At 58.2% G+C, this 27944-nt stretch overlaps 9 protein-coding genes across 9 annotated transcripts; 4 read left to right on the top strand and 5 right to left on the bottom strand.

The window, feature by feature from the left end:
* Positions 1–343: 343 nt before the first annotated feature.
* On the top strand, positions 344–4371 carry PG985_003577 (uncharacterized protein; the record flags this gene model as incomplete). The annotated part of the gene is made up of 3 exons (XM_066823346.1): positions 344–1348; positions 1472–1814; positions 1883–4371. 3 exons carry the CDS (start codon positions 344–346, stop codon positions 4369–4371), a joined length of 3837 nt encoding a protein of 1278 aa, XP_066686506.1.
* Positions 4372–5377: 1006 nt separating this feature from the next.
* PG985_003576 (uncharacterized protein) lies at positions 5378–6253 on the bottom strand (the record flags this gene model as incomplete). The annotated part of the gene is made up of 1 exon (XM_066823345.1): positions 5378–6253. One exon carries the CDS (start codon positions 6251–6253, stop codon positions 5378–5380), a length of 876 nt encoding a protein of 291 aa, XP_066686505.1.
* A 2349-nt stretch (positions 6254–8602) lies between these two features.
* On the top strand, positions 8603–10032 carry PG985_003575 (uncharacterized protein; the record flags this gene model as incomplete). The annotated part of the gene is made up of 3 exons (XM_066823344.1): positions 8603–8840; positions 9006–9447; positions 9513–10032. The coding sequence occupies 3 exons, from the start codon at positions 8603–8605 to the stop codon at positions 10030–10032; spliced, it is 1200 nt and encodes a 399-aa protein (XP_066686504.1).
* Positions 10033–12575: 2543 nt separating this feature from the next.
* On the bottom strand, positions 12576–13466 carry PG985_003574 (HAD-superfamily hydrolase- subfamily IA- variant 3; the record flags this gene model as incomplete). Its single annotated transcript, XM_066823343.1, has 1 exon — positions 12576–13466. The coding sequence occupies one exon, from the start codon at positions 13464–13466 to the stop codon at positions 12576–12578; it is 891 nt and encodes a 296-aa protein (XP_066686503.1).
* A 971-nt stretch (positions 13467–14437) lies between these two features.
* Positions 14438–16174, top strand: PG985_003573 (uncharacterized protein; the record flags this gene model as incomplete). Its single annotated transcript, XM_066823342.1, has 1 exon — positions 14438–16174. The coding sequence occupies one exon, from the start codon at positions 14438–14440 to the stop codon at positions 16172–16174; it is 1737 nt and encodes a 578-aa protein (XP_066686502.1).
* A 562-nt stretch (positions 16175–16736) lies between these two features.
* Positions 16737–18749, bottom strand: PG985_003572 (uncharacterized protein; the record flags this gene model as incomplete). The annotated part of the gene is made up of 1 exon (XM_066823341.1): positions 16737–18749. The coding sequence occupies one exon, from the start codon at positions 18747–18749 to the stop codon at positions 16737–16739; it is 2013 nt and encodes a 670-aa protein (XP_066686501.1).
* A 634-nt stretch (positions 18750–19383) lies between these two features.
* Positions 19384–19993, top strand: PG985_003571 (proteasome maturation factor; the record flags this gene model as incomplete). Its single annotated transcript, XM_066823340.1, has 2 exons — positions 19384–19386; positions 19520–19993. The coding sequence occupies 2 exons, from the start codon at positions 19384–19386 to the stop codon at positions 19991–19993; spliced, it is 477 nt and encodes a 158-aa protein (XP_066686500.1).
* Positions 19994–21358: 1365 nt separating this feature from the next.
* PG985_003570 (uncharacterized protein) lies at positions 21359–22051 on the bottom strand (the record flags this gene model as incomplete). Its single annotated transcript, XM_066823339.1, has 1 exon — positions 21359–22051. The coding sequence occupies one exon, from the start codon at positions 22049–22051 to the stop codon at positions 21359–21361; it is 693 nt and encodes a 230-aa protein (XP_066686499.1).
* A 2749-nt stretch (positions 22052–24800) lies between these two features.
* PG985_003569 (uncharacterized protein) lies at positions 24801–26596 on the bottom strand (the record flags this gene model as incomplete). The annotated part of the gene is made up of 3 exons (XM_066823338.1): positions 24801–25466; positions 25550–26242; positions 26333–26596. The coding sequence occupies 3 exons, from the start codon at positions 26594–26596 to the stop codon at positions 24801–24803; spliced, it is 1623 nt and encodes a 540-aa protein (XP_066686498.1).
* Between the last annotated feature and the right edge of the window lie 1348 nt (positions 26597–27944).

The following is a 27944-nucleotide window of genomic DNA, read 5'->3' as shown; positions in this document are numbered from 1 at the left end:
CTAGAAGACAGCCAGAGGTGGGCATGGAAGGCTTAAAGTCTGGGGCTCTCCCTCCATTGCCAAGCTGAAACACCATCGCAGGCGCACATCCGGATATTCGGCACATGAGACTTGCCAGTCAACGGCTCGACGTAGCGGTCGGCATCATCCGTGCGGGCCTTACAAGGACACTTCCAGGAAAATGTGTCGTCATCCGTCAACAATGGGAATCCGGTCTTGTGCGCCAGACGGAGTGTGGTTTTTTGCAGATGCTGTCTAATGTTTACTATCCGTACTCAGTGAACTACTTACTACTACCTATACGACTGAGTAATCGCAGCGGCCGACATGCATAGAGAATGAAATGGCCGACCTCTTCCGCAGCTCCAAACCGGCCTACACTGCGAGACGCCCCGTCCCCACCATCAACAGCTACGTGCGCGAGCGAGAGGAGCGCTCCGCCCTAGCGCTGAGCCCCGTGGACGACGACGACGACGACTTCACCGACGAAGAGACCCAACTGGACGACGATGACGAACCCAAAGCGAACGAGACCGGCAAGAGCAATGGCGCCGCGTCGGATCCGGCGACGAACAACAACGATGGCGCCCAGAACGGCGGCATGGTGACCAAGGACACGTCCGAGACGGCCGACGGCCAGGCCAACCTCAAGCGCCGGCGCAAGGACTTCGGCAAGCGGCGCAAGCTGCAGCGCCGGCGCGAGCGCGAGGTGACGGACCCCGTCACGCACCTGCCCGTGCGCGTCTACGACTTCCAGGCCGCGGACCTGGCCGAGGTCGACCCGGCCGCGCTGGTGACGCAGGGCGCCAAGTCGGGCCGGCTGACGGGCGTGGCGGGGCAGGCCAAGTCGCCCGACGAGTTGGCGCAAGAAGCCGAGGAGATCGAGGGGTACCACGCCCAGCTCGACGCGCGGTTCCCGCCGCCCGACTACGAGGCCGTCAAGCGGCGGCTCGTGGGCGTCTACTCGCGCAGCATCCTCGCCGGCCTCGGCGGCGCCGCCCTCGTCGTCTACGTCGTGTCCCTCACGGAAAAAGTGCTGGGCGCGCGCGCGGGGTTCCTGCCCCTCGCGTCCGAGGCCGTCATCGGCGGCCTCGGGTTCCTGGCCGTGGCGTACGCCATCTACGGCGCGCGGCAGTGGATGGCGAATCGGGTCGACGACATCTGGGAGGAGGAGCTCTGGCGCGCCGAGGAGGAGAAGGGCGGGCCTGCCGACGGCGAGGCGACCATCGGGGCGCGGTCGATTGCGGACATCGACCCGGCTAGCACGCGCTGGCTGAACGACATGCTGAGCTCGTTGTGGCCGCTGGTGAACCCAGACCTGTTTTTTGGCGTTGCCGATACGTTGGAGGTAAGGGTTCTTTTAGCGCCTACCCCTCTACTAAAGCCCCTGCGCCCCTTTAAGTACTGATTGATTGGCACAACTTCAGGACGTCATGCAAGCGAGTATTCCCAGCATTGTGCGAATGGTCAGGTGAGTGATGGCTCCCCGCTGTACCCGGTGCTGTTTGGGTCGCTCATAATTCCAAGCATAGAGGACATAGGCCAAGGCGGACACCCCATCAACATCCTCGGCATCAAATGGCTCCCGACGGGTGCAGCCATGAACACGATTCCGAAATCGGCTGCCGGCAGTGGGAACATCGACCCCGAAGATGAAAACGACGAGGCCGGAAAGGGCCTCCAGGGCGAGGGCGGCGACTTCCTCAACCTCGAGGTGGCATTCGCCTACCGCCCCCAGACGGGAGTCTCGGACGAAGCAAAGCTGCGCGGCGGGTCTCAGCACGCCCACCTCGTCATGGGGATCTATCTACCAGGTACGATACGGTTACCGAGCAAGTTCACGATGAAGCACTTAACTTGGGTTCTGACTACGAGTGAATAGGGCGAATCAAGCTTCCCATCTACGCGCACCTCAAAGCCCTGGTCGGCAAAGCCCGGCTACGACTCACCCTGATCCCGGACCCGCCCTTCTTCAGCTCCGTGACGCTGACGCTGCTCGGCCAGCCCAAGGTGGAGATCGCCTGCATGCCGCTGGTGCAAAAGGGCCTCAACATCATGGACCTGCCGCTCATCTCGAGCTTCGTGCAGACGTCGGTCGACGCCGCCGTGGCCGAGTACGTGGCGCCCAAGAGCATCACGGTCCCGCTCAAGGACCTCCTGGCGGGGCGGGACTACAAGCTGGACCCGCGCGCGCGGGGCATCATCGTGATCCACGTCCGGCGCGCCCACGGCTTCAAGCAGGGCGACCAGGCCATCCCGCTGCTGCGGCCCGAGGGCTCGTCGGACCCCTACGTCACCTGCGGCTGGGCCAAGTACGTCAAGCCGCTCTGGTCGACGCGCGTGCTCCTGGCCGAGATGCAGCCGTGGTGGGACGAGACGGCGTTCCTGCCCGTCACCGACGACGAGCTCAACATCAACGAGCGCCTGCGCGTCCAGCTCTGGGATTCCGATAGGTTCACCGCCGACGACGACCTCGGCCGCGTCGAGATGGACCTCCGGGACCTCATGAACGACCCCGCCACCGTCAACCGGATGCAGGACCGCGTCGACGGCTTCAAGGCCCTCAAGGCGAGCGAGCGCATGCCGGGCAAGCTCGAGTGGAGCGTGGGCTACTACCCCAAGATCGCCATCCAGCCGGCGCAGCTCGAGCAGCAGACCGAGCTGCCGACGGTGCGGACCCACGAACAACTCACCGAGCGCGCCGAGGAGAACTGCCGGCGCAAGCTGCGCGGGGGTCCGAAAATCGACGACCTCGAGGGCACGCGGCAGGCCGAATATAAAGAAATGGAGGACCGAATGGTGGCCTCGGCGCCCCCCTGCGCCGACTTCCCGAGCGGCGTGCTGGCGATCCAGATCCACGAGGCGACGGGCCTCGAGATCCGGGCGCACCACAACGCGGACCGGCGCAACCAGGGCAGCGAGGTCGACGACGAGGTCGAGGAGGGCGAGGAGCTGCCCTCGGCCTACTGCAACATCATCCTCAACCACGAGAAGGTGTACCGGACCCGCGTCAAGCCCAAGAACGCGCGGCCCTTCTTCAACGCCAGCACGGAGCGCTTCCTGCGCGACTGGCGCACCGCCGAGCTCTTCGTCTCGGTCCGCGACTCGCGCGTCCACGAGGACGACGCCCTCATGGGCTTGGTGTACCTGCCCCTGCGCGAGGTGTTCCGCGAGCGCGCCCAGGTCGACAAGGTCTACCCCCTCTTCGGCGGCATGGGCTACGGCCGCCTGCGCGTCTCCATGGTCTTTCGGTCGGTGGGGTGCCACCTGCCGCGGCCCATGCTGGGCTGGGAGTACGGCACCCTCGCCGTCGGCCCGCGCGTGGGCGCCCAGGACGTGGCGGCCGAGCTGCAGGGGCTGACGATGAAGCTCGACACCTCGCTGAGCTCGGGGCACATGTACTACCACAAGGCCGTCTCGCAGCCGGTAACCTCCCCCGAAAACGACCTGGTGATTGGGGAGGAGGAACAACAGCACCCCTTCTGGTCCACGGCCCAGGGCAAGATGCTGCACCTCGGCGTGCGCAAGCGCTACAGCTCGCCGCTGGTGATCCAGTTCCGCAAGGAGCGGCGCCTGCGCGTCGTCGAGAGCAAGACGGCGGTCGCGTACGCGGTGCTCTGGCTATCCGAGCTGCCCGACGACGAGGAACAAACCGTCACCCTCAACGTCTGGAAGGGCGACCTGAAGCGCGCGAGCACCTGCAGCCTGCCGCGGGAGGAGGCGGGCGACGAAAAGGTCGGGCAGATTACCCTAGTAGTGCGGTTCCGGAAGGGGGTCGGCAAGGCGCACGCGGGGCTCGGGCACCGCGACCAGCACGTCGCTAATGTCATGGAGGTCGTCGAGACGGCGGCGTACCAGCTGCGGAAGGAGCACCAGGAGGGGCAGGGGGTCGTGCGCAGCGCCGCCAAGGCGCAGACCGAGGGGGTGGCGGCGGCTGGAAACGGCGGAGTGCCGCCCAAGTCCTCGTCCGGGAAATCTGCGAATACCGAAGGGGCGGTCGAGTCCACGTCGGAAGACAGCGACGACGAAGACGCAGACGGCGAGGACGATGGGTTCGCGGACGCGAAGAGCAATCTAGCCGCCGGAGAAGATGGAGAAGACGACGACGGCAACGACAGCGACGGGTTCCGCAGCAACGGCGACGACGAGCTGATGCAGGACGAGGCGCCGGGCGGGGTGCGCGACGCCCTGCGCGACTACCGGTCGCACGCCAAGCAGACGCACCGGCGGCACCGCGGCGTCATGCAGTTCAAGAGCGCGCGCACGCTGTGGTGGATGAAGCACAAGGTCGGCTACCTCCAGGACCGGGTGAGCGGCAAGCTGGAGCACCACGGCGGCGACCGCAAGACGGTCGTCGAGAGCGAGGTGTAATATGCAAGGTCCATAATATCTAGGCATCTGTACTATCACGGTTGACTTCGTTTTTCACCCCTTGGTCGGCAATGCGACAGGCGTTCCGGGTCCATTTCCGCGGGAAATTGAATATACACACTTCCATAATGTGCAGCAAAACGCGATGTTGTTCCAATTTGCATCCGCTTACTGCGTAATTTTCATACAAGGAAGAGCCCAGTAAGGGCGATCAGGGTTCGAATTCATGATTACGACAAAACTTGGTTACTGTGACGAGCTTACCCGGGACCCCACCAAGCCTAAAGTCCGAACGTTAAACCTCTCAAAGCCTCTTTATAAGAAACAAGCCCCTCGCATTGGGACCTAATAACCCTGTAGTAAATCTCAAGATAATTTCAATCCTTCCGTCTACCGTCGCTTGGCGAAACTATTCCTGATGTATGCTTACTTCCATTTTCATTGTCTATCATACGTTTATGCGACAGTTGCGCCATGTCGGAAACCGCAACGCATTGATTGACCTACCACAAAAAGGGCGGAGACTTGGTCGCAGCTTGTGTCGTCCAGGCTTAGGTAACCGACACCAACTAACTGCCAACTTTTAGTGCGCGAGCCCACCACGCCAAGCACAGATTAAGGATCGAAGCTATGGAGGTACTTAATGTATGAGCCGCATGTTGTCTTGAGCAACGGCGTCCACCAAAGGCCACTTTTCCCAATCGCCGCCGTCCACATTATCGCGACATCGCGATACGATCAATGGGTCTTTGCAAGATCTTGTTGATTTTGGTTCATTCAGCTTTTTCTAATGCTGTTCCCTCCTCTCTATTATCTATAGACATGGTATTTCTAATTATATAACAGTAAATATGCTAATTCTGGATCGCTTTTGGTAACAACGCTCGACAAGAAAAAGTTCAATAACGCAGCCTCGCTTCTGATGTTCCAATCCCAGACATCGTTGTGGTGGATGGATGGGTGGGGTATCGCAAATAAGTCATGGCGCAAACCCTCAACCTAGGATCTATATCTTGCGGGCGCGCTGCTGGCCCTGCGCGGCCACGTCGACGAGGAAGGCGCAGACCTCGTCGACCCGGGACAGGAAGGGCGAGTGCGAGGTCTGGGCGTGGTAGGTGAGGGCGTCGGGCCCCAGCTGAGCCGCGAGCTGGGCCTGAATGGGCGGGGGCAGCGCCTTGTCCTCGTCGCAGAAGTAGAAGGCGCACTCGACGCCGTCGTTCCAGGGCTCGTACGCCACCGAGTCCAGGAACACCTGCTTGGACTGCAGGCACAGGTCCGCCACGCACTGCTGCTGCACGGAGGCGGGGCAGTCGTGGTAGAAGGTCTCGACCGGCTTGTCGGCCACGACGACGTCGCCGCGCGGGAGCATCCACGGCAGCCAGTTGCCGCCCAGCATGTTGTAGATGGAGCCGCCCTTGGGCGTCACGAAGGCGGCCAGGTAGACGTACATGACGACGCCGCCCTTTTGGCCCGCGGCCTTGCGGTGTTGGATGCCGTACTTCTCGACGGCGGCCTTGCTGCCGTCGGGGTGGTTAGCATCGGCGGGGGCGCCCAGGGCGTTGGCGCCGACGAGGCCGCCGTACGAGTGCACGACCAGCACGATCTCCTTGCCCTGGTCCGAGAGGCGGCGCAGGACGTCGCGGGTGGCATCCGCGTCGGCGTCGAGGCCCGGCAGGCCCTTGGCCTCGATGTCGCCGCCGCCGCTGCGCAGGGCCTCGGCATGCTTGTCGGCTTCAACGACCGAGGGGTACTCGACTGCCTCGGTCTCCCAGCCCTGCGAATGGAGCGCCGCTCGGATGGTGTCAAAGCACCGCGCCCTATGCCACGCGCCCGGGCCGAAGACGATGGTGGGCTTGGCGGTGGGGGTCTGAGAAGTAGCCATTGTGATGGTGGTGGTGGTGTTGGTGATGACTTGTTTTTATCTATGACGCTCTGTCCGTTTTGGGCAATGGTTTCGTATGGTGGAAGGGGGCGCGAGAGAGAAGAGAGCCAGTCTTTTGCTCGTTTGTTATACTGCCTTGGGATCAGGTATAGGGGGGGATCTCGGCTGTTTGTACAGATTGGGTAGTGCATAGGAGAGGCCCCGAAAGAGGTCCTGCAGGTACACTTAGTAATCGTCTTTAACCGAGCGGGTAAGATCTTCGCGAACCTATCGGCCCCGCCCGTCTCCAAACCCAGGTCTTCTACCAGGTCCAGGTCCAGGGTGTTTGGCGAGGAGAGAAGGGGTCTCTAAGCAACCCAGCACCAGGTCCTTTCTGCCAGGTCGCCGACGCCAAAAGGCCCAAAAGCACCCTGTCAATCATCCATATATCCATAAAGCCCACACCTGCACGCGTTCGGGGAGCCACGCAGGCTGGAACGGCGGTCTCGACTTGTCAATTGTGTAACTGGCTAACCCACGCCGGCGGCCCCTTCGCGGTGCAATGCAGTACGACGTTTCGTATTATCTAATTGCACGACTCATGGAGCGGCGCCATGTGGGCATCGTCGTCCATAAGCGTTTTGGCGTCCAAGTGGCACGAACGAATCGGGAATAAGGAACCAACGGAACAAATACCGTCAGCCGTCAGCCGTTACCCGTCAGCCCGTCTCTTCCTTATCAGGCTCGCTTGGCTTGTTTGGCGTCGTTCGCTTCGCTACGCTTGCCGTGCATCTGCATGCACTGCATCGGCATTGGTCTATTTGGTCGTTAGCGGTCGGTGACGGGGCCGACCCGGAAGACCCGGAATTGCCCAGTCTAGATGGTTGCAGCCGGATTCCGCCAACATTACTACACCCCTACCAGCTTCTCGCCGGGGTCTTTTTTCAGCCAAAACGCGATGTGACCCAAAATGGATGTTTTCGGACATCAGCCGGCCGCTGATTGGCTGCTGGCGGGGGCCGCCCTGCCGTTGGGAGGTTTGATGCGCAGAGTAGTACGACCTAGTTTCTCTGCACAGATGAGAACCGTTAGAGCGTTACTAGCATATGAACCTAGAGTTACGGAGTACACACCAGAATCCTGACCAGAACACACTTGGCAAGTTGGCACCTTGACACTTTTGACTTGTACTGCCTTGACACCTTTCAAAAAACCCCTGCCTTACCAGTGGGGCACATCTGCAGCACTCGCTGATCCTTTTCCAGCATTACGTACCAGTGAGCGGAGCCGAACCAGCAAACCGAAGGTTCGACGGTGCATCGAGGCTGCGGCCGAGAGTGCAATCATAACGGGGTTAAGGGGATTACCAACCATCAAAGGCAACCCTCCCCCATTTTTGCAGAGATTGTTGAGAGGATGTCCGACATGGCAGACCTCGGTATAGATTGGGTCGATACGGAAGAATTCCTGCCAAGGGGTGGGAATTTGGAAAACCAGGTTTTCGGTTCGGCATGTGCGTGGTGCATCTGATATATCGCATTTCCCACCCTGCACATGGATACATGCACACGTACGCCGAAACACACGTGGTTTAGCTCAGGTGAGTATTGGTAGATCCCGTCATCTCATCCTTACAGTATCCCAGGCTCAACCAGCCAAGCGAGGACCCTGGATTCGGGACTGCCTGTGGTAACGAGTAACAAACAGCCCCGTTCGTTACCCCAAAGCCTGCAGGCGGCGCGGAGGAAAGTGGCGAGGGGAGCCGCCTAGCTACTACCGTCTGTGCTGCGTTCATGCCTATGAAATAGCCCGGAGCTAAGCCCGAGCTAGCGAGCCACGATGAAACCGTCTGGCAGATTAGAGTTCGTTGCGGCAGCAGGTGTGTACCGAAGTAACTAACTTCTGCTTTGGCAGTACATCTGCAGTCCCATGCTGGGATTACGGCTGTCCATGTATGAGCATACATAGTGGTATGTCCGACGTACTGACCGCAGAACTACGTACATCTGTGTAGCCAAGCAACTACAGTATATAGTAATAGACGGGCCCGCACTGCTTTGGCAGTCCACCTAGGTTAGTAGTGTCGTGTCGTCCCGTTGAAGGTGCCAAAAAATGGTTTCCTTTGTCCACTCATTCAACAACCTATCGCCGTCACCCTATCAGTAACAACACGCCGTTACCGCCGCCGTCGCTGCCGTTGCCGCCGTCGTCGTTTGCCGCCGCCGTCCGCGTCCCGTCCGCGCTACCGTTGCTGTTGACCCATCACCACCTCCGGTATTATCTAGCCACGACTTATATCCAACCACGACAGCCGAGCCAATAGAAAGAAAAAGAAAAAGGGAAAAACAAAATCAGCCATCGCCGCCCACCATGGTGGCTATACCCATCCTTGGCGCGCCCGCCGTGCGCGCCCGCGACTTCGACGTCTACGAGGACCAAGGGCCGCACCAGTCGGCGACCACGACGGCCCTGTTGGTGCTGGCTACTTTCTTCGTGGGCCTGCGCTTCTGGGCGAGGTACCTCAAGTCGTTCGGATTCGCCCTGGACGATTACATGCTCGTTGCGGCCCTGGTCGTCACGTTCATCACCGGAGGTCTCAACTATGGCAGTATGTGTTTTTCTTTTTTTTTCTGCGGTCACTTGGGGTTTTGGGCCGTTTCGTCGACAGAAACAAACAGTGTATGATCAGAAGAGCGGACGGATGGGTGGTATTATATGGGGTATCTTCATGATGGAAAAAGAATTCTGGGGACTGACATCGGGACCCCAACAGTGATCGCCAACGGCCTCGGCAAGCACATGGCCATCGTGCCGCCCGAGACGCTGACCGAGTTCTTCAAGCTGCTGCTGGGCTTCGAGTGCGTGTACGTGACGGCCGTGATGCTGGTCAAACTGTCGGTGCTCCAAATGTACCTGCGCATCTTCCCCTCGCGCAACTTCAAGATCATGTCGTACACCATCGGCGCCGTCGTCATCGCCTGGTGGATCGCCATCGTGGCCGTCTGCGTCTTCCAGTGCAACCCGATCCCAAAGGCCTGGGACCAGAGCCTGCCGGGCACCTGCATCGACCTCAAGGCCTCGTTCGTCGGCAACGCCATCCCCAACATCGTCACCGACATCGCCATCCTCGCCCTGCCTGTCGGGCAGGTCTGGCATCTGCAGGTCAACATCACGCAGAAGATCTCGCTCCTCTTCATGTTCCTGCTGGGCAGTTTGTAAGCAAAGATCCTTCGGTCCCCTTTTGACTACTGTTATCTCGTGCTAATTCTTTCCACTCCAGCGTCCTGTTCGCCAGTATCTATCGTTTCACCACCATCATGCACTGGCGCGTCGAGGACACGACGTGGACCCTGGCGGAAGCCTGCACGTGGTGCGTCGTCGAGAGCGCATGCGGCGTCATCAGCGCCTGCCTGCCGACGCTGCGGCCGGTGATGACCAAGATCTCATCGCAGTGGGGCTCGCTCAACTCGTCGCGGCGCAACCAGACGCGGACGACGGGGCTGGGCAAGTCGGGGCTCCAGCAGTCCAAGGGCGGTGAGTTCGGCACCGAGACCATCGGCGGGACCAGCATGGGCGCCAACGCGGCGGGCGGCGGGGGCGGCAACAGCGGGATCCGGTCCGGCACCCGCTCCAAGCACGGCTTCGCCAAGATGGACAGCGACACCGACGGCCACTCGCTCGACGAGCTGCCGCTGCAGAAGCACGCCGGCGGCATCCAGGTCCAGAGCGACTTCTCCGTCTCCGCCGAGCAGCACCACGGCTCGGACGACATGGAGAGGGGGGCGTACTATCGCCGATGAGCGAACGAACGAAGCATACATACAATATACGAACATAAAAAGCATTGCACTTATAGAGATACACCACAGAGCACATACATGTATTATTAATACGGGCAAGGGGAAAAGGGGGGAACGGACAGATGCACAAACCACGGGAACGCGGTTATGAAGCTACGAAAGCACAAAGTAGTACACATACGTATACATTAACAAATCTGTATGAATCTAATCATTGAGGCTATCTTGAGTACTCCGTTTAATCAGCTGCTGTGATCGTTGAAGAACCTGGCCACGATGTAAGAATGTCAGGCTAAGCTTTCTTGGCATCCGTTCTACGGCAGAAACGAACAAGACGTACATACTACAACTACTCCAGTGCTTACTACCTCTTCCCCCTTTTTCTTCTTCCTCTCCCCGCCAACGCCCAAACCAATCTTCTCCAGCTCAAGACCCCTGGTGGTCCCCAAGCCAGATCGCCGGGCACATCGCCGAGAAAACACTCCCTCGGTGCCGAACGGGGCTCGTTAGCTTAAATACGATATGAACGTGTCCGGCAAGGTGGGGAAGAGAGCAGATCGCAATACTCAATCTACCAGCTGGCAGAGTTCGAGGGAAGCAGATACATTCATACATACGGAAGCTCGATGGGGCGGCAAAAAGATAGTTTCGGCATCCCATGGTTCTCGCCCTCACAAGTGTACCCCACCGGCAGCCTGCCACTTTAGTCATCCAGCCGTTCGGTTCGCCAACCGTCGTTGAGCGGGAATATATGCAGAATTGCCTGCGTTGAAGCACGTGTTACTTAGTGGCCTGAAAAAAAGGTATCGGGCCTTTATGAGGCTGCAAGTGGGGGCCCCGGGGGGACTAGACTGTGTGCGGGCGAGGGTGCGCATATGGGGCCACGAGATTGTCTTGGAATTGCGGAATAAGCACTTTGACGAGAAGACCAGGACAACGAAAGGACGTATGCTGTGTGTGTGAGGTGCACTCCGTATGTAAGCAGTGATTTCGACATCGTACGTCTGTCTGTTTGTCTGAGCGCAATCACCGAAACGAGGCCATTGTCGAAATATGACGACTTGCTATACACCGCCCTTCTTCTTTCTTATTAGCCCCCGGTCGTTGGTGCAGCGCGGCCGCGTCGCCGAGGCAGCTCAATGGGAGCAAAGATCGGCCAGCCAGACGCTGGGGATCTATGGCCAGATAGTACGTCGGTGGGTTGGGTCAGGCACCCCCGGCGCAAGACGGTGTTCAGCAGGTTTGGCCAAGTCCCCGGCAGGAAGGAAGGGACCAGCCAGTGGGATGGGAGTTGGGTAGGTTACGTCTCGGTTCTACGCAGCCTTTCTGTCTACATGATGAATGCAATGCTGGAGGGAAAGCTAGATATGTATGGGTGGAAATCTTCGATTTATTCGAGATCGCTAGGCTTGATAGCAGAAGAAACAGAGACCCCGTTTTTTATCGGAGCAAGGAATGTATTGAAACAGCTTCGAGATGTCCTACTCAAGTAGTTTTGTGTAAGAAGACGTAGACGAGGGACACGATCTCTGAGCCCTTCACGCCCATATGTTTGTGCTTTTTGCGAACCATGGAGTCCGGCAGGTTCGTCATGTCCTATCCATTCATGAAATTGAAATTTAGGGCATGTTAGGTTTTCATGACTATGAATTGTGTCCGGGTATGAAAAATGTGAGTTGATTTAGACATCCCCAATTCACGCCCCTATTGACAGAACCGAAAAAAATCACCATTATAGTCCTGATACCTTCACCATGCATGAACATTTTTTCCATCCGTGACAGCTTCAGCAGCCGTATCTCTATGATATATGACCTGCAGAGATCCTAACTCGCAGTTTTTCTTTTCCCACAGACAAGTTGAGAAAACTAGGGGCTGATTTTTTCAATCACATGAAACCAGGATTACTGGTATACGAAAGGTCTAAAATGAATGATGAGTGATCAGATTTACACATTTACTCGTAGATACATACTTTGCTTAGCAACGTATGTTGGCATGTAAAATATTACATGCATGAACATGTCAAATCAATGAACATAGTGCCTTGACGGAGCCTCTTATGCTTTCCCCAAGGCCAAGAAGCAGGGCAGGAAGTCGGGCAAATATGTCAGGGTTTTCCAAGTGTGGGAATATGTCAAGGCTCAACCCAACATGGCTGCGTACCTTGTTAGTGACAGAAGGCAGAAGTATCATGGTTGGGGGATCTACCGGCGCTATCCTGAAAGCGATGCGCTTCCCAGGTTATATTGGGTAGATTTGCCAGACTGATAATCGTAGGGGGTGGAAGGGGTGTCTTAAATATGTCTAGATCTCCCTGAATCAAAGCTTTTCTATTAAGGATTGAAGTGCCACTCGTCTAACGTAGCAAGTTGTGATGGGTATATGTTGTTGCAATGTGCTTAAAGGGGTTGATACTATTTGACAGATAAAGGGCACAATCGTCTGTTAGTTGGTCAGAGGCTCTTGATGCTGTAGGCTAACGTAGGTTGAAGATCCATGCGGATCTCCTGTATGCCGGCGAATATTAACGTCGGATAGTCTCAGGATACGACACCGATGCCATACTTTGCATAATCAAAGTGCTCCAGACTGGGGATCATCTCGGCCCACCCATCGTCCACCTCGCCGAGCTGCTCCTCGTCCCCAATCTCCACCATGCCGCTCCTCCCCGCCAGCACCACCTGCTCCCTCCCGCGGTACTCGGTCGCCATGTCCGAGTGAGGGACCCAGACCACCCGCATGCCCGCCCGCCGCCCGGCCTCGACGCCAACCACGCTGTCCTCGAACACCAGACATTCGCTGGGCAAGATGGGCCTTTCGCCCGCCGCCCCCGCCGTCGCGTTCAGGGTCTGCAGCGCCACTTGGTAGATATCGGGCGCCGGCTTCCCGCGACCGCTGCCTTTGGAGGGTAGCCGTGGGTCGTCTCCTAGGACCCTGTTCTCCGGCGGAAATGAACTGAGCAGTTTCTGCGTCTCCGACGACGCCGAGGTCTTGAGGGCGTAGTTCTGCGCCGTAGTGCCGGACGCCAAAGCCAGCCTGATTCGCTGTCCGTCTCCGTCTCCGTCCCCAGATCTGGAGCTGCCGAGCTTCGAGACCAGGGCCTGGGCGCCGGGCAGTGGGGCGCAGTGCGGGAACTGCCGGTGGAACTCCTGCTTGGACTCCCGGGCCCACTGCTCGCGGGAGAGGGGCAGCTGGGCCCAGCCGTGGAAGGCGTCGCCGTTGGAGGAGTTGGCGAGGCCCATGAGCTGGGCGCGGACCGGGCGCGTCAGGGGCGGTCTTTCGTATTTGGCCAGGAGCTGGTTGATGGCGTTGGTGATGATGTCCTCGGTGTTGATGAGGAGGCCGTCCAGGTCGAAGATGCAGGCGCGGATTGCGGGGAAGCTGGAGTGAGGGGCGGTTTCCTCGTCAGCAAAACCTATGTGACTCAACATTGCATTGGGGGGCTAGGACTGGCTGACTCTGGTATGGTAGGAACAGCCATTGTTTCTTTCTAATTTTGTTCTACTTGTATTAATGGTGTGGCTTGGGACGTAGGCAAAAACGCGTCTTGGCCGGCGCTTGTTGTCGACAGAGGGGTGGAGGCGCGGCTGTTTTTGGTCGTCTGCGGCTAACAACCTGACCGACCTTACAACGGAGCGCTACCATACTTGCAGCTAAGTACCTGATGTTAAGTGTATGCCGATTGCGTTGCACTGTGCAAGCTCCACTATGACTTCCGCAGCCTCGGTATTAAAGAAACCATACCCAACATGAATTTCAGGTATCCTATCACGGAGAACCTGGATTGCTGGGACGAAGAGTCTCTTTTGTTAGCTGGTTATTCCTGCCGCTGCGCTAGTGCAAGATGATCTGATCTGATCAAAACTAGAGAAGGGCAGTGTGCAATCTGACTCAGAGAGGCGGCCTGCAATTGCATATAATGTCTTGCGCGGCTGGAATGCAATGATCCCGCGAGTATGAAGCCACAATGTCTCGAGCTAAGCCGTGGCTTGATATGCTGCGACTCTACTGGCAGACCTGGAGCGGCGGGTGAGCTGAGCCTGCACGCCACACGAACGCGAACTCCTCGTCGGCCCAATCATGATCCCCCGCGTTGAACGGCCTGGAGACGTTAGTTCGCTTCTGATAGGCAACAGTGTCGATCATGACCTAGACACCGATGGCTTGATGGTGGGTAGTACAAGGGCGCAATTGCGAGTCTCGGATTTGCGAAGTGGTGAGGCTCTGCGAGGGGAAAGCAAATGTTGTTTTTGGGAGGCTTGTCTAAAGACGGACGGGCATGGGCTGGCTGGCTGCGGCGTGGGATGCAATCTCAGATTATAAAGATGCTCTCCTCCTCCCGAAGGCCTCCCTATTCGGTTCCCCTTGAACATAAGTCGATTCTGCTTGACTGATCGCCAGCATGAGTCGCGCATTACTCGCTGGAAGCCTATTATGGGCAACACTCGTCGCTGCTGCCACCAAACCCACCAACTTCGACGAATGTCGTCGAGTGGCCGAAGATCGACGCAACAACAGGACCCTCCCCGAATGGGCCGTCTGGAATGGCACGTTGAGGAACTTCCAGGGGCCAGAGGACCAACGACCACTCGCGCTCACCACCGACGGCTGCAAGTACTACTGCGGCACGGAGCCACAGTACAGCGACGTGATCGCGTCCTTCCAGATCCTGACCACCTGGATCTTGCCAGCCATCGCGCTGATGAGCCAGTTCCCTTACGAGTCGCTGTCCCACAAGAAGTGGCGCAACGCCGAGGCCTTCGCCAACTGGATCGGCGCCCCCGCAGCCGCCATTACCACGACCTTCTGGAACATCATGACCATCCACCACTGCGCGTCCAAGCCCGCCCTGTTTAAGAACCAAAACGAAAGCGACTGCGTCAAGAACGCACTCTACATCCTCAGCTGCGTCAACCAGTACGAGTACCCGCGGCGCAGGAGCAAGGCCGAGCAGGACCAGCGTCGAGACACGGCGCTGCTGCGGGGTGTCCTCTGGCCGTACGTGCTGGACACCGAGCTGATCGAGGCGAGGCGCGGGAAGCTGGAGAATCTCAACGAGAACTTGGCCTTCCAGCTCCGGCTGCAGCGGCGCAAGGGCGTCTACCCGGTTTATATCAGCATCATCTGGTTCGGCATGTCCTTCGCCTTCTCCATCGTCATCGCCTTCGCGGCGCTGGGCGACAACCTGACGGCCCACTCGCTCGCGCTTGGCCTGCTGCTCCTCTGGGTTCCGATCGTCGTCTTCGCGTCCGTGGTGGACCGCAACCCGACGTCGGCCACACGGTGCGGCGACCTGATCGAGCGATGGCTCTTCAATATCGACCAGCTTTTTGTGCCCCTACCTCAGCCGCGTGAGAACACACCACCGCATTGGCGTGCACGACGCGGGAACACACAGAACGCCAACGCCGACGACACAGAGGAGTTTAGCATCGGCGAGTTCCTGGGCCAGGGCCGGCGACTGCGCTATTGCGGCGTGACCGACACGGTGCTGAGTTACATCGCGCACCCTGACAGAGCCCACATGCCACTGCCCAACCTGTTCAGGAACCCTGGGACCAAGCCCATGTTGACGCACCAGGATTTCCAGCGGGACTTGGTGTCGCGCCCCTGGAAATGGTACTTCATCTGGGGTGTAGCGCAGGTCATCGTGAGCATGGGCTTCACCATGGCCTTCATGGTGTCGTTCAACACTCCGACCGTGGGACTGGGGTGCCGCTCGCTTTCGTACCTGGTGTGGTGGTGCTGCACGGTGCCGTCGTGGGTGCTGCTGGGGCTGCAGCAGGAGCCGCGCCCTTGGATCCGGCACTTGCTGGTCGTGCCCAACCTTCTCGCCATACTGACATTGTTCGCCACCATGATAGCCCTGAGCATATCGGGCTTCGACGACTGTGTCTGCAAGAGCAGTACTTTCGGTGCCGGCGGCGGCTACATGGACTTCCAGAACGGCCGGTTCTATAAGGATTACTACGACGTCAGCACCTACTGGGGCGCCGCCACGGGCGTCGGCGGCTCTACTCTGGTGTTGTCCATTGTATGGCTCGCCTGGAAATGGCACAAGTCATCCAGCTTGTGGAAGGTGACGGAGAACACCAGCATGCGGCCGCACGATGATCTGCCGCTGGATTGGCTTACTTGATGATGTGTTATTTGGGAAACTATCATGACATGAGACATGTAGACCAGATATCGGCTCTATATACTAGATGGGTATGTAATTAATAGAAGGGCGTGGCGTGATCGGAAATACCCTTGTGTTGTAAATACGATATCTGTTTCAACAGAGTTGCGCGGTACACCATCAATGTCGTCGGTGCGAAGGTCGCATTCCATGAATAGAGGTCGTATAAGAATGAAGGCAATGCGACGATAAGAAAGAAAGGAAAAAAAACAAAAAAAACATACACGACATGTCAAACGAAAAAAGGTTGAATGACCGCACATGTCCTGCGACGAGAAAAAGACAAAAAAACGATTCCGATGCGGGGAATCGAACCCCGGGCTAGTCGGAACTCCGACTTTCAGACTGAACTCGTAATGAGAGCGACTAATGTTAACCACTACACCACATCGGATTGAGACGTTGTTATTGGATATTTGTTTGTGCATCTAAAAGAGCTTATGGACATGGTGTGATCCGGTAGGTGGACTCTACGGGAAGATATGTAAGTTTATGCTCGAGTGACCCACATCCACTTCTTTCATGCCCCTTTGCCGCCATCCCCCATGCCCCAAATCTCCATCCACCCCTTCTCGTCCCTCCCCAACGGCGCGCGTGACCGCCCGAATCTGGCTGGTTCACCCGTATTCGCCTCGGGGAGGCAGACCCACTCCCTGACACAATCCGGAATCTCCTCGCGGACGTGACTAATACAGATCAGAGCCTGGTCCTCCGTAAGCCCGCCGACCCGCACCTCGCCGCGCTTGGCGACCTCGCTCTCGACGACGGCCTCGGACCCGTCGTCGCGCGTGACGTACGTCTTGTGCTCGCCGTGCTCCAGGAACAGCAGGCACTTGTTGCGGACGCCGTCGTCCATGCCGCTGCAGGCCTCGTCCAGCACCACGACGTCGGGGTTCTTGATGGTGGCGCGCAGGAAGAGGGCGACGCGCTGCGCCGAGGAGGAGAGCTCGCCGAACATGTAGTGGCTCGCCCAACTCAGGTCTCTGCTGCCGGACGACGATGGCGATTTGGTGGCCACGCTTCTGGGGTTGAGCTCCGCCTCGAACCACCGGAGGACGGCCCCCACCTTCTCCCTGCTCTGCTTGTCCAGCCTGGCTTTGGTCCGGAACGTGTCGGCCCAGGCGTTCTCCAGGACCTGGCGCACGGTCAAGCTGCGCGGCATGAGCTGGTGGATCTCGGGGCTGGAGTGGCCGATGCGGGACTGCACATCCCAGATGGTCAGGGGCAGTTTGCCCGAACCCGGCTCGGGCAAGCGGCTGCGGCCAAACAGTCGGATCGGCAACGAGTAAGCCTGAGGGTGGTCCGAGCAGATGAGCGACAAGATGGTCGTCTTCCCCGAGCCGTTGGGCCCAAAGATGCCCCAGCGCTCGCCCCTCCTGACGGTCCAGACGAGGCCGGTCTTATTCTGGCCGTCGGCAGCTTTCTGTGTCCAATTGCCGAGCACCACCTTGCCGTTGTAGGCCACGCGGCAGCCGTCCATCTCCACCAGCGGCTCCCCGAGAGACTTCGGCGGCTCGTTCTCCTGAAACGACTTGTTGGATTCGACCGCTTCCTCCGGCTCGGCCTCTTCCACCAACGTCCTGCCAGTGATGCCCTTGGCCGTCAACGTCTTGCCCAGATGCACGAGGTTATGCACGGCGAGCTTGCCGTCTTCCTTGTGCGCACCTTTCATCACGCCCTGCACATACGCGCTCAGCGCAAACAGCACGTCCTCCTTGCGCCCCGCGGTGGCGACCTGGCAGTCGGCGCGCAGGTAGAGCAGATGCGTGATCCAGTCCGGGATGGGATCCTGCGGCCGCGCCGTCAAGACGAGGCGGGGGCTGGCCGCGCTCGCCATGTCGCGCAGCAGCGGGCTCAGGCCGGCCACGGTCGGCGGGTCGAGGCCCATGAACGGCTCGTCGAGCAGCAGCACCTCGGGCTTGCCGAGCAGGGCGCGGGCGATGCGGGCGCGGCGGCCCTGGCCGTTGCTCAGCGACGTGACGGGCAGGTCCATCAGGGGCGCGAGCCCGAGGTCGCGCGCCACGCGCGCAAAGTGCGCCGCGTCGGCGGGCTGGTCCCGCTTCTCCAGCGCGTTCAGCTCCGTGTTGCCCAGCAGGAAGTCGCGCAGGGAGAAGTCGGTGATCTCGCGCTTCGACTCGTAGCGGGCGGCCAGGTAGGCGGCAGCTGTGGGTCCGCCACCGCCCAACGTGTCGCCGCCGTTGAATCCCACGTACTGGATCATCTGGTCCGGCAAGCGGGACGGCCGCGACCCGGTCTTGTCATCATCGCGAGTCTGGCCGTAAGTGAAGCTCCGGGCTCTGGGAGGGTCACAAAATAGTCGACCCCGCAAGAGGTTGAGGAATGTGGTTTTTCCGCTCAGGGAAGGCCCGACCACATACCAGTGAGTCGGGGGGTCAACAGCCGAGGGAATCGAAAAGTTCAGATTCTTGAAGAGCGGCGGGTTGGGATGAAGGCTGGATGAGCCGGGGAATGTACGGTAAAAGGTGCCATTGGTGATGTTCACGATGGGCGGGAGGGATTTGGGGGGCCGCATCCTGTCAATTGGGTCATCTCAAGATGCGTGTCCTCGAGCTGGCCTTTGTTATGTTCTTATTCTATCATGGCTATATGTAAGTAGCTCTATGGCGCGGAAATAGACGAAACTATTGCTCACGCTGACTTGTGAGTAATGGGCCTCTCCTGACGTCGGTCGCCCAGTAATAGTGGGACCCTCGACTTTTATGCATCTAAGCAGCATTAGCTGAATTGATTTAACCGGGAGCCAAGAACTTTGGCGCGCAAGGGCCAGGCAAGGCTGCACCAGCTCCTCAGGTACCTTTTCACTGGCCCACCCGAGCCTTCAGCGGGTGTGGGCAGTACCTACCCTTCTGAGGTCAGCTACGCATCCCATCGCAGCCTGGCCCGCAGCGAGCTGTGAAGTACGCAACCACCGACCGACCGAAGCTCCAGCACTGCACTGCTGCTAGCTTGCTGTTGCAACAACCAACCCATCAACATCCACCACCGACTTTCCACAACCTCGCCGCGGCATCTTCTTACCACTTACCACGAACCCTCGATCAGCTGGGCATTTGGAAAAACAACACATCTGTCAATCAAGCGACAGAAACCACAAGGACTAGAACATTCGCGGATATCATCCATCACCACACACCCAAACCGCCAACATGGTAAGCACCTCCAACCCTCATGATCACCACCATCAACCCATACAACTCTACATATCCGCACACGTCACACACCCTCTTGATTCTCCCTTCCTCACCGGAAAACCAACCCGCTAACTCAGTTCCTCCCGAACAGTCGATGCGCATAGTCCCCTCCAGCGACCACACCACAACCTTCACCCACCTCCGCACCCCCGGCGCCCCCTCCGCGCCAGGCCTCTACGACACCCTCCGCAACGGCGTCGGCGCCGTCCCCCTCACCACCGCCTCTGACTCTTCCTCGGACCCCGTCACCTCGCGCCACCCCCTCGAGGCCCGCCTCAAGGCCTGGGAGGCCACCCAGGACGCCGTCCGCATGGAGACCCTGCGCAAGACCTTTGGCATCTCCGAGCCCATCCGCCGCGGCATGGAGCTCAAGACCGTGCGGGACGGCGAGTGGCGCCCCCTCGCCCTGGGAGGCGGTGGTGCCGGCGGCAAGAGCGTGCACGAGGACATCCTGCGCGGACGTGAGACCCTCATCGACTGGGAGGACGTCTACACCGGCGAGGAGCAGACGGCCGGCGGCGTCATCGGCATCCATGACGAGATGGAGCGGAAGCTCAAGATCTAAGAAGGTCGGGGGAGGTCTCAAGTGGTGGACAGTGGCAGCATGTAGTGGAGGAATGGGGCAACGAATGAATGAAGAACAAACAGCATGATGAGGACCAAAGAGGTTCCCCCAAGCTACACTTGGCATTATGGGGATGGACACGTGATTTGATAGCCATCATGAACACCACCATATCTCTCTGATAGCCAGCCTGCTCTAGAAATATCAGAACCAGCAGTTCAGAGACCCATGAGTTCTTCCCCCTGTGTGTAGCCACGAGAGCTTTAGAATCAGTCAATCTTCGAGCCTGTTTTCCACACTACCAACAATTCCGTTCGCTGTACGGTGGTCTCGCAAGCGAACAGGTGCCGCTACCGCAAACAGACCACTCAAGAAAATAACATGCATCGTGAATGGCACAGCATCAACGTCAACCACGCAGTCGTAAGTCAGTCGGGGAGTGAAACAGTACGCGGCAGAATGATACACTTCTATTCATGCCATGTCCCAACGCTATACACAGATACCCCGTTCCGTGTCCCGCCCAAGTTTACTCTCTATGGTAGTAGTAAGAGAGAGAGACGTGAAGACTGCTGAGAGTCTTGAATTACAAACATGAGTAGTGGTGCGCTGTGTTCCCCAATGGTCGCCATCCGTCCCAGTGGCCCCCTCTTTTCTCTACAAAACAGCATCCCATCCGACACCTAATCGCCTGTTGTTGTGTATGAAAAGCCAAATGGGGAAAGTTGAGTCGAGGGCTTCGTGATGTGCTCGCTTTATTCCCCTATTACAAGACCACACACTCTCCGCATGTGGCCCGCTAAACCGCCACGGCGTCGTCCCTGAAATGCATGTCCAATGCCGATGATGATGATGAAATGTATGTGCGTATTCGATGGGTGAGGCAGGGGCTCCTTTCAAGGGTGTCCCTTGCAGTGTATAGAAGATGGGCTCGACGGCCGGAAACATACACTTGACCAGGATAAGTCGGCCACAGTGCCAACCCTTCCGCCAATAACAAATGGGCCCGACCAGAAAGGAGACGACGGAAGGTACAAGTGCGCTTTTCGAAGAGCCCACCGAGGGGATTGTGCTGGGTATATTCTCGTGGCATCCTCTGCGACGAAATGATGGGATTCCATCATAGCACAATGCAGCAGCAGCCAGCTTCATTGCTGTCGTGCCCGGCCTCCTTAACACCCTTAGCCGCTCCTCCTTCCTCCTCGGCCGGTTCTTGCGGCTTAACCGTCATGTGAACCACGTTGGGGGCTTCTAAGCTAAATCCATAACCTGCAGCGGAAATCGGGGCATTGGTCAGTAACCTCTCTCTCACGTAATCTTGCAAAGCGGTGCCTGCATGCTGGGAAGGACAGAGGGGGTCGGGTACTACTCACTTCGCAGAGTCGCCTTATCGTCCAGCATTTTACCCATCCTGATAAGGCGGATACTAGCTGGCTCCCGGGGAGCAGTCTCCCACTCTTTGCGCCATTCCCTTAGGATCAGCTCTTTGAGTGAGTAGACGGTAATGCTGATGAGGTCCATTCTCCCGTCGTCGGTGAGGCCCGGCACGTTGACGTTCCTCTTGGCCAGATACCTCTCCGTGATCTTGAACGGATGCCGGGAGCTCGCCGCCGTCGATATCAGCAGGATTTCCACCACCGAGTCGCCCCTGGCGGTCGCCTCCTCCGACGGCGCCGGTCCAATCATAAGGGGATCTTCGCGAGGCGGCGTGACCGGGGCGGGAGCTTTGCCTTTTGATTGTGTGGTGGTGGATGATGCTGTGGGTTCTTCCCCTTCTGCGGGTGTGGCGGATACTGCGGTGTTTTGGGAGGATGACTGCGCCGCGGGTGATGTCTCTTGGCCACCACCGACAGGCGCTTGTTGTGTCGGTTCGCTACTCGAAGCAGCCGCTGCTGCGCTCGACTCGGGCGCGCTCTCCTGGGCCGCAGGCTTGAGCGTCAGGTCCTCCATCTCTAGCGCTCCCTCTAGCTTAGGAGGCAAGATGCCGGACGGGGCTGCTTGTGGTTCTTCGGGCTGCTTGTCTTTCGACCGCGATGGGGAAGAGGTAGTCTCGGTCATGTCTGCGGTGATTGCGGCACGAATGCCTTTGGGGGTCGCTCGGGTGGGTGAATGTAACGGGACGGTGCAAGCGACGATCTCCCTGTTGGTGTACAATTATGGTGTCGAGTCGATGTAGCTAATGTCGCGAAATTCAATGACCGCCGGGCGATGCGATGGGTTGGCACGCAGTAAGGAGAGAAAGAAGAATGAGAAAGAAACCGGCTATGACGGCAGTCGGGCGACTGAATTAATGATATGTACAAATGGGAAAACGTAGTATGGGACTTAAGCGGCGGGATAGTTCATGGGAGTGTCAGAAGAGATGCCGAACGTCGACGACTGAAGCGATGCCTTTTTGGTGAAGAATGGACGGGAATATTGGGAAGTTCCAAGTCTTCTTCCAATGGGCCCGGGTTTAGAGAGACATTGAATTGGACTGAACAACAATAAGCAGGGGCAGATGGGCGATTGCAGTTTAGAGCAGGTGCACGTGGACGCGCCGGGGGTGGGATTGCGCTGGTACTGGAAATGGAACTGGGAAAGTAGTGCTCCAGCTCCGTCCGAACTTGCAGGTTACTTGGCCACAATTGCCTCGACGCAAGAGAGTACCAAGTAGGGCCCCTTAATAAAATCGGCTGGGGTCTGAACTGGGAGAGTCGGAAGTCAGGCAGATCGACGGGAATGAGAGCAACGAAAGCTTAAGCAATACACCGAGATGGGAGATTATTCATCTCCAATTGGCCAAAGCAAACAGGAGAGAAGTAACACGCAATTGATGAGATTGATGGGAATTGACAATGAGACAGACAGGACCCGATCGAGCAGTTGCATTGGGCAAGATCCAGTCCACCTGTTCGTTCCAACCAGAAAGACCCGTCTCCAGAATAAATTGGGCGGCCAAGCTGTCTGACAGGATTGACTGACTGGCTGACTGACTGCGCAGGACCTCTCGGCGTGAGAGACAGAGAGACGGGCAATGCAGACAAGACGGCGAAACCGAGTAGATGGGACGACGGGGCTGGGCAGACGAGGATCGGGGCAACGAGCAAAAGGAAACAAAAGCAATTCAATTCAAGCAGATCCAAACATTGATCCTTTCAATGCTTCATGGGTTTTTTAATCAATCGAATTCATTGTGTACGGGCATGGATAAGGGAAGTCTGGGGAGGCAGTGGGAATCAATGGTAGGAGCTGTTTCATGTTTCCTGCTTCGAACCTTATTGCTTGCGCTGCTGAACCAGAAAGCTAACGCCTGGAAGTGGCCAACATGCCGGCCCACTCACTGCCTGCTGCTGTTGTTTTAATCGGGCACCCGCCCATGTTTACCTCTTAGCGGAGAGAGCAGCCCAGCAGCAGTGCCCTGATTCGAGCAGGGCAGCGGCTAACGCCTACAATGGCTTAGTCCCGTCCGTCCCGGTGCTGTGTTGTGCAGTGGCATTGGGGGGCAATGGGCAGTAGCCAATGGGGGCAGGGCCAAGAACTGGGCATGGGGAAATCGCGAGAGGGGAGAATTCTGGGCAGAATCCTAGAATCCTGGGCACATTTTCTGGGCCCCCCAAAAAGCCTGAGCCTGGGGGAGCGGAGTCAGAATAGAAACCGAGAAACAATGACCTCAAGCCCCTCCCCATGCAATCACTGTCGACAATGGGGTAGCATGGAACATTTCTCCTACACCCGTACCAATCAATGATACATTGTATGGAATCAGGGAACCGTACTTACCGTACTTCGCCCGATGCAGCTTGGCCTGGCAAGTCTAGCAGGATCTCCCTGCTGAACTGTCATCACCGCGACGCAATCAACTGGAATTCGACCCCTTCTAGACCAGCCTGCCAGCCCAATCTGCGACAAGCCTTCTGTCATCCACGTTCTATCTCCCTATCTGTGTCGGTAATCGACTTCCTCATACGTTTATTCCCGCAAAGTGAAGTAGCCTTCCTGACTCCAGTCCAGTTGGACGGGTCGACAGGCCAAAGATTGGCTACATCCATACAAATAGGCAAGTCTGTCGTCAGCAGCCGAATATCCGAATTCCCCAACAACCCAGAGTGACGGAATATGCGCCAAGGGCCAGGGCCACCATGCACACCGCAAGCTCCACTGCCTCTAAGCCGCTGACAAGCAACTCTCATATCTTGATGCTCAAGTCCAGATCAGCTTCGGCGGCATCTCAAAAAGGCAGCTGATGTCAGCTTTGTCATGCCGAACTCTGACAGAGCACCCGCTGCTGCAAATGCTCGTAGATGCACGTAGGCTTGCAAGCTAGCACTGCAGAAAGACTACGGAGTATGTCTCAGGCTTTCCTACACTACCGGGGGAATTGGATGGTTAGGATCCGTACCTGCGTGGGGAGGGCTGGGGGGACTGCGATTCCCCGGGTATCACTAGCCGATAAGCCGGGATGAGTGGAAACAAACCCCTGCTTATCTCCATTTCCTGAACCCTTTCGAAAACGCATTTTTGACATCTGGAACCTAGAAAAGGCAGAACAGAACAAACAAGGCATGGAGAAAGAGAGAGAGAGGGAGATTTGGAAATTTGGATGATTATTCTCTATTTTGATCTTCTTCTTTCTGTGCCTCCGCGGAGTGGTCCGGCAGCTCGCAGTACGGAACGACTGGATTATGTGCTCTATCTCATGTTTAATACCTACACCGAACGCCTAGCCCGATCCTGAACCTTAAAACCCCCCTGAGCGTGGATGCACCACGCTGGCTGCTGAATAAGTGTACACGGCATCTGCCCTTCTGTTCTCTTTTTCTCTTTTTCATCCCTCGGCCTCGTATCGCGCCTTGTCGGTCTCCAGGAAGCCGAACTTGGAATACGGCGCCGGGGTCAGGTAGTAAGGAAACGAAACACCGCGACGCTTCCACTTGGGCACCTTGGGCTCGTTCTTGACCTCTTTCTTGGGGTCTTTCTTGTCCTCCTTCCGCGCCTGCTTCTGCCCTGCTTTCTTCTCCTTCTCTTTCAGATCCGTGATGGGGCCCCCCACCTTGATGGCGTCCTTGGGGGGAGGAGGAGGAGAAGCAGGGGCAGCAGCCTTTGGGGCGGCGCTCTGGTCCTCGAAGTCCTCGGGGTTGGCGAGGTAGTGCGACTGCGGCTCGAAGTTCTGCACGGTGGCGTAGACGGTGATCATGCGGCGGAGGTAGCAGGCCTCGGCGGCGGGGGTGAGGTAGCGGTCCCGGAAGAAAGAAGTGACCTCGTGGGCGATGCGGCGGGCGCGCGTCGGGTTGTTCTCGAGCTCCTTCATCCGGTCCGCCAGGTCCGACCAGTCCCGCTTGACGGCCACGTAGTTCTGGTGCGGGCCCCGCGACTGCAGCAGCGGGTAGAAGTGCGCCACCCACTCGCGCTCGTGCACCAGCGGCACGCTCTCGCAGTTGAGCAGGTACCGCAGGCGGCCGCTCCAGGAGAGGCCTTCGGTGTGGGCGAGGTACTGTCGGGGTTTGGTGTCAGCAGCCTTCCTCTTCCTCCGTGCTTGGAGGGACGCGATATCGGTCGAAGAAAAAGAGAACTTACCTTGTACCGACAGAAATCGGCCATGTCCAACACGTTGGTCCGGATGTCCTTGTCGGCGAGGATCTCCATGGCCGACACATCGTTCCACTTGTGGCCCTTGGCGGCGTCGACGAGCGACTTGCGCAGCGACGCGCCGAGGCTCATGCTGCCGCGCCAGGCGAGCTTGGGAGTCTTGTCGTCCCAGCCGCCGCGCTTGCCCTGGACCATGTAGTCGCGCTCGACGAGCTCGACGTCGGCGCGGAACTGGGCGTAGGACTGGACGCCGTCGTCGGAGAACATCCAGCCGCCAAAGTCGGGCATGACCCAGGTCCACGGGTCGTCGACGTGGCGGTTCCAGCTGAAGCGGGGCTTGCCGTCGGCGAAGCCGGGCTCGTCGGGGCGGGCGTAGTAGTCGTCGGCGTTGAGGACGAACTCGACGTTGGGCAGGGCGCGCAGGTCCGGCAGGGCGACCATGGCGCGGTAGAAGGCCGACAGCCCCGCGACGGCGCGGTAGTGGTGCGGCCAGACGCCGTCGTTCTGGTGCAGCACGTACAGCTCGCCCTCGTGCAGCAGCACGTGCAGCTCGTAGTGCGGCCGCCCCGCCTTCTCCTCGTCGTGGTCCAGGTGCACGTCCTTGCGCCCGATCGTCTTGTTCTGCTTGAGCAGGTGGTCGCGCGCCCGGTAGATCTCGGCGAAGAGGCCGGGGAAGGCTGCCTGTTGGATTACCGAAACGGTGTCAGTCAGCCGGAAGAAGAATCACGGGGGTAAGCCCCCCACTCATTGCCATTGGATTGTTCGTCTTACATCGCATTGCGCATCGCTCAATCCGTAGTTGAACGCATCACGGGCGGCGTCGAAGTGCCACGACGATTGTTGTTGAACTGGAGGGACGATGGGGCTATCCCCTTGCGAGGAGGGGGCGTTGTGATTGAGCCATTGCGCGGAGGCCGCGGCGTACTCGTGGGACCTTAACCGCAAGCTTCGCAGGTGCGATATGGTTAGGAACGAGAGGATCACCCCGACTCCGAGCAGGAGGATGCGGCTCTCGCGATTGTTCTTGAACCACATGATGGATGGGTTAGCTGGGCTGGGCGTCGACGATGGCGCGTCTGCAACGGGAGGGGGTAAGAGCCCAAGACAATAAGCGAGAAAGCTTAAGAAAGGATCTCGCCCGCCCGATCTCAACGGACGGGAACAGCTTATATTACGACGCCAACCGGCCAGTCTTATCTCGCGGATTGTCTTAGTAAGTCGGCTACGCTACATGTAAGTGCCTTGCAAGTAAGGGTGTGCGCGAAAAGTGTGCATGGCCCGTCCCGACTCAGCATCCCGCCTCTGCCTCCCCTGTCCGCGTTTTCCTGTCTCCTCCCCTAGGTGGGTGTAAGGGCGAAAACGCGCTGCTGATCCTGCTAGGTTACATATGTACTCTACTCTCGCTTCATAAATCCTTTTCCCTGGCTGTGTGCTTTGTGTTACGCTCCGTTGGGTCGACCAGGGCCTGTCGTTGGACAAACATGCTGCACCTCGACAACTGGGAAGGAACAGAGGGACCGGCTCCCCCCTGGCCCCCTGGCCAGCCAGCTACGCCCCCTTGGTACCAAGTTGGAGAAGGGGTAGGCCGGATAAAAAGGTTCTAGGCAAGGCACGAAAAGGCCATCATCTCTCGACTAATTGCATCCTCGCTCCTACATAGGTATAGCCATCTCCTCCTTAGCTGCCCCCCTGTGGCTGGCTGAAAGAGAAGCTGTAGATAGCTAACGCTTCCTGGCTTCATATCCTCAGTCTATTTCTCCCGTCGTCTACTTATAACACTTTATAGTTCATACTAGGTACTGGCTAGAGAGTGCGTTGCCAGCAAAACCCTTTCCCCATTTGGCCAAGACATCGCGCCGTTTGCATTTCGCTCGAGGTACATCGCGCGACATACACCCCCAACGTGAATGCAGCTGTCGCATCTGTCGGGGGCCTTGTCCGACATAGGCCGCCGACCTGATAGGTCGTTCCAGCCAGGTCCAGGTCGAGCCCGTGGGCGAGTCAGGTACGCTGGCGCTAGCCCAGCAGGGCGGGAACGGCTGGGAAGTTTGCTGACTTATATGCCATTAATTCGCTGGGGTCCCGACATTGACGTTTCGGCGGCGAAGGAAACACACTCCCTCTCCTAGGGACCAAGGGTCTTGGAGGTGCATAGCGACCCCAGAACAGGGCCGATGTGATTGATGATAACCCAGGCGCAGGCGGGGTAGATGCTGCAACAGGCAGCTGCAGCTGAACCTTTCCCACGCCGTCCCCCTCAATAAACACTCGGCTAAAAGATACGACCCCCTAAATGCGACCTTGATCCAGGCAGCCAGGCTGTGTTAAAGAAAGAAAAGAAAAGAATAAAAAAAAAAAAGCCAGTCCCCCCAAGTGTGTCGGC

This window comes from Apiospora marii, assembly GCF_038362585.1.
Source record: "Apiospora marii strain CBS 49790 chromosome Unknown utg000003l_segment0_segment0, whole genome shotgun sequence".
In the NCBI taxonomy this organism is placed as follows: Eukaryota; Fungi; Ascomycota; class Sordariomycetes; order Amphisphaeriales; family Apiosporaceae; genus Apiospora; species Apiospora marii.
Note: the sequence above shows the minus strand (reverse complement) of the source record. Positions and strands in the feature narration are given on the sequence as shown.